This window comes from Cololabis saira, chromosome 9 (genome assembly GCF_033807715.1).
Source record: "Cololabis saira isolate AMF1-May2022 chromosome 9, fColSai1.1, whole genome shotgun sequence".
Lineage (NCBI taxonomy): Eukaryota > Metazoa > Chordata > Actinopteri > Beloniformes > Belonidae > Cololabis > Cololabis saira.
Window position 1 is genome coordinate 16,521,500 of NC_084595.1, and position 3,265 is coordinate 16,524,764.

Here is a 3,265-nt window from a genome sequence, read left to right on the forward strand (position 1 = left end):
ATCACTACAAGAGATCAGCCTCAAAGGGACCCTGTCACTGCGTGTCCCCCCCCCCCAAAGGCTTTGTTTGGGAGCAGGAGAAGTGAGTCAGGTTCAAAGCAGAGGGGAGGACCGCGGGGAAACCCGAGATGATGGTCTGTCCTGCGGGAGCGCTGCTGTGCCAGACCAAGCATGCCTGCGGGTTTGTAGTGGGATCCATTTGTTTTCTCTTCTTCGTCTTTATTCCTGAGCTCTAAACAGCAGAGCCAACACACACCCGGTGCACATGCCACAAGGCAAACACGACATAACAAACACTACTTATTGATTTTCTTGCAGATTTTTCTTTAATTATTTCGCTTTCATACACTGCCGTGCACAGATTTGGAGCCCGAGTAAAAAAAAAAAAAAAAAAAAGTGTAAAAACGTTGACCTCATTGTAACATTTTAGCATTTTTTTTCGGGCTCAGTCACTCAGCAAAGCCCTTCATTTGACTGAAGCCCACGAGTCCACACAAAGGCTGTGCGCGAGTTCAGAGGTTTTCAACCGAGAAACGATGAGGTTCACTTCACATCTGACGCGGGTGTGAACACACACTCCTATTTTAGACTAGAGGAGAGAAGGACATGTTGATTTTAATGATGATATCTCTGCGTAGTTGTTAGACAGTAGTCTTTCTAGTGAAGATCGAGCGCTCAGTCATGCAAAACAGGGATATAAAAACATTCTTTTCCTTGGCTTCAGTTCCCTCTGTCGTCACCCCATGCGCCATTTACCACAAACTGGAGCATTTCCAGACTAAACAAGGGGAAAAATCATGAGCCAAAACCAAAACAGCAAAAGGCTAATGTGAGACGTTTTCCTGATGAGGTCGAGAGGTCAAGAGAGGAAGGTCATCCAAACGGTCGTGGCTGTTGACTTTGGTCTTGCAGATGTTCTGCAGTCCGAGAGCGCTTCGTGGGTTTAGCAAGTCTGAGCTGTGGGCACCATCTCGTGTGATTCGCCTTTCGGCTTTTTCTTCCTGAAAATACAAATAAAGAAAAAGAATAATCTTCAACAGGTAAAACTCAGAAAAGCATATTTTACTGCAAAGCTCCCACTCAGGTATGAACTATCCTGACTGCAGGAAAAACATCTGGTGAACTGGCATCAGTGGGGTTGTGTCTTCATTTTAAATATCAGCGCTTCATTGCATCTAATGACTGCTATATTATAAATGCATATTCTGGAGTAGTAGCCCCCACAGGGATACACCAACCATCTAGAAGATGGGAATCTAAGCAGTTTTGATACTTTTATCCCAAAGGTAGTAGACATTTACAGACTTATTCCTGTACCGACAGTCCTTGTTGAGCCACTTCTTGTTCTGAAAGTTAAAACTACTGTCTGGGTCCTATCAACACCATCACTTAGGTGGAAGGACATGTTTCAGGTCTTGTTCTGATGTCTCTATGCGTCCCCCTAAGCAGTACTCGAGTTGAGGGGCGATAGCATCCCCCCTGAAATAAAAACAGCCAAAATCATCCCCCCTTTCCATCCCTTATGTCATTTCATCAATGAATGTGGTTTTACTGCTATTTCAACATTTAGAGTCATCACCAGAAAAATAACACCAGAAAAATAACTTATTTGACAATTTTCACCTGTTTCAAGTACATTTTTTACTTGAAATAAGTAGGAAAAATCTTTAATTAGATTTATCTTCTCATTACTAGCAATAAAATCTTATTCCACATGCAGATTTTTCTACTTATTTTAAGTGAAAATCTACCTGAAACAGGTGAAAATGGTTGTTTTTTCCAGTGATGAGTCTTGTTTTAAGTGTAATGAGATTTTTTTTTACTAAAATGAGACATTTTAACTAGAAATAAGACAAATATTCTTGTTAAGATTTTGAGTTTTTGCAGTGATCCATTTTACTTATCCTGTGAAGGACAGAGTCATATTGATACGTTCAGAAAACTGTTTTTTATTTTTGTGTTGATGTATTTGATGTAAGCCCAGTGGATATTTAAAGCTTACAGAAGGCTGCATTTAACTGCTGCTATGTCATTCCTGCAGTATTTCTGCAGGTGTTTTGGTCAGTGCTATTATTTGTAATATATTATATTATTTGTAATCAGCACAAATTATCTGTCCCCATATGATAAAATCCACCATCCCCCCTGATTTTTTTTTACAACTCGAGTACTGCCTCTAAGTACTTCTGGAACTAAATGTGCTGCGAAAGCAACTCGTGAACTTTTCCGAAGGCAAAGAAATTAACATTTCCTCCACTGGCCGAGCCATTGACCTGATCTCAACCCAAAAGAGCATCTTTTTGGTGACTGCAGACAAAACCGAGGGCCCAAAGCCCAAATTGACGCTGTGACTGAAGGTGCTGCAGCGAAGGTCTGGTAAAGCATCTTCAGGGAGGTGAATCAGAATCTCAGAAGCTCAGAGGACTCCAGACTTCAGGCGGCCATTTACCCGAGTATTAACAAGTACTGTTACATCTATAACTATGTCACTTTGTCCAAATAGTTTTGAGCCCCTGAGAAATTAAGATAAACTTTATTTAAGGTAAATGCCACAAGTCCACGCTTTGGTCACATAGTTTACATTTATTGTAGCTGTGTATAAAGGCAAAATCCAAAATACTGTTTCATTGTCCAAATACTTACATGGATCTAAATATGAGTTTTTAAAGTGTTTGACGTTAGCCCTGGTGTAGTATCTGATCTATGACTGCACAGATTCAGCGAGTAGTGTGAGACTGCAGAGACTTCTGAACGCGGATTCAAATGAGGTGAGAAAGTTTTAAAGATATGAGTTCTATTTTAAAACAAACATGAAAAAAACATGAGCCCAGCCTTTTAAGTTCCCATTAAAAGTCTGGCAGATTACCGGCTGCCTCTGCATATTTATGCATATCTTGTAGAAACAGTAGCTAAAGTGGCCAGCCCTCCTCCCAAAATCCCCACTTTGTTGCAGCTGGTCTCCTCCAGTGACGCAACAACACTCTTTTCACCACTTTACATCAGTGCTGCTCAAATTCCAATCGCAAGAAAATATTTACTTGTGCAGAAGATCAAAATCAATTGGTCAAACGCACGATGAAAACCTGGTGAGAATCATAAAAGCTGCTTTAAAACTTCGATGCCAGGGACGTTTTCTGAACGTGCTTCCTCCCTCACCCCTTCGATCTGTTGTGAACCCATTTCCATGTTTAGACAAAGCCCCCATCCAACTTTTGATGTGTCGTGTAGCCGAAGAGAAGGTGACGTGAGGCTGCGCACATACACA

General features: G+C 41.1%; 1 protein-coding gene across 1 annotated transcript in view; it reads right to left on the reverse strand.

Annotated features, from left to right (window-relative positions):
- Nucleotides 1-316: 316 nt before the first annotated feature.
- Nucleotides 317-3,265, reverse strand: part of susd2 (sushi domain containing 2) — a 28,120-nt gene continuing 25,171 nt past the window's right edge. The window contains exon 14 of the mRNA XM_061730561.1: nucleotides 317-1,001. Within this exon, the coding sequence (XP_061586545.1) occupies nucleotides 944-1,001 (58 nt within the window). The 3' untranslated portion in view covers nucleotides 317-943. The remainder of the gene's footprint in view (nucleotides 1,002-3,265) is intronic.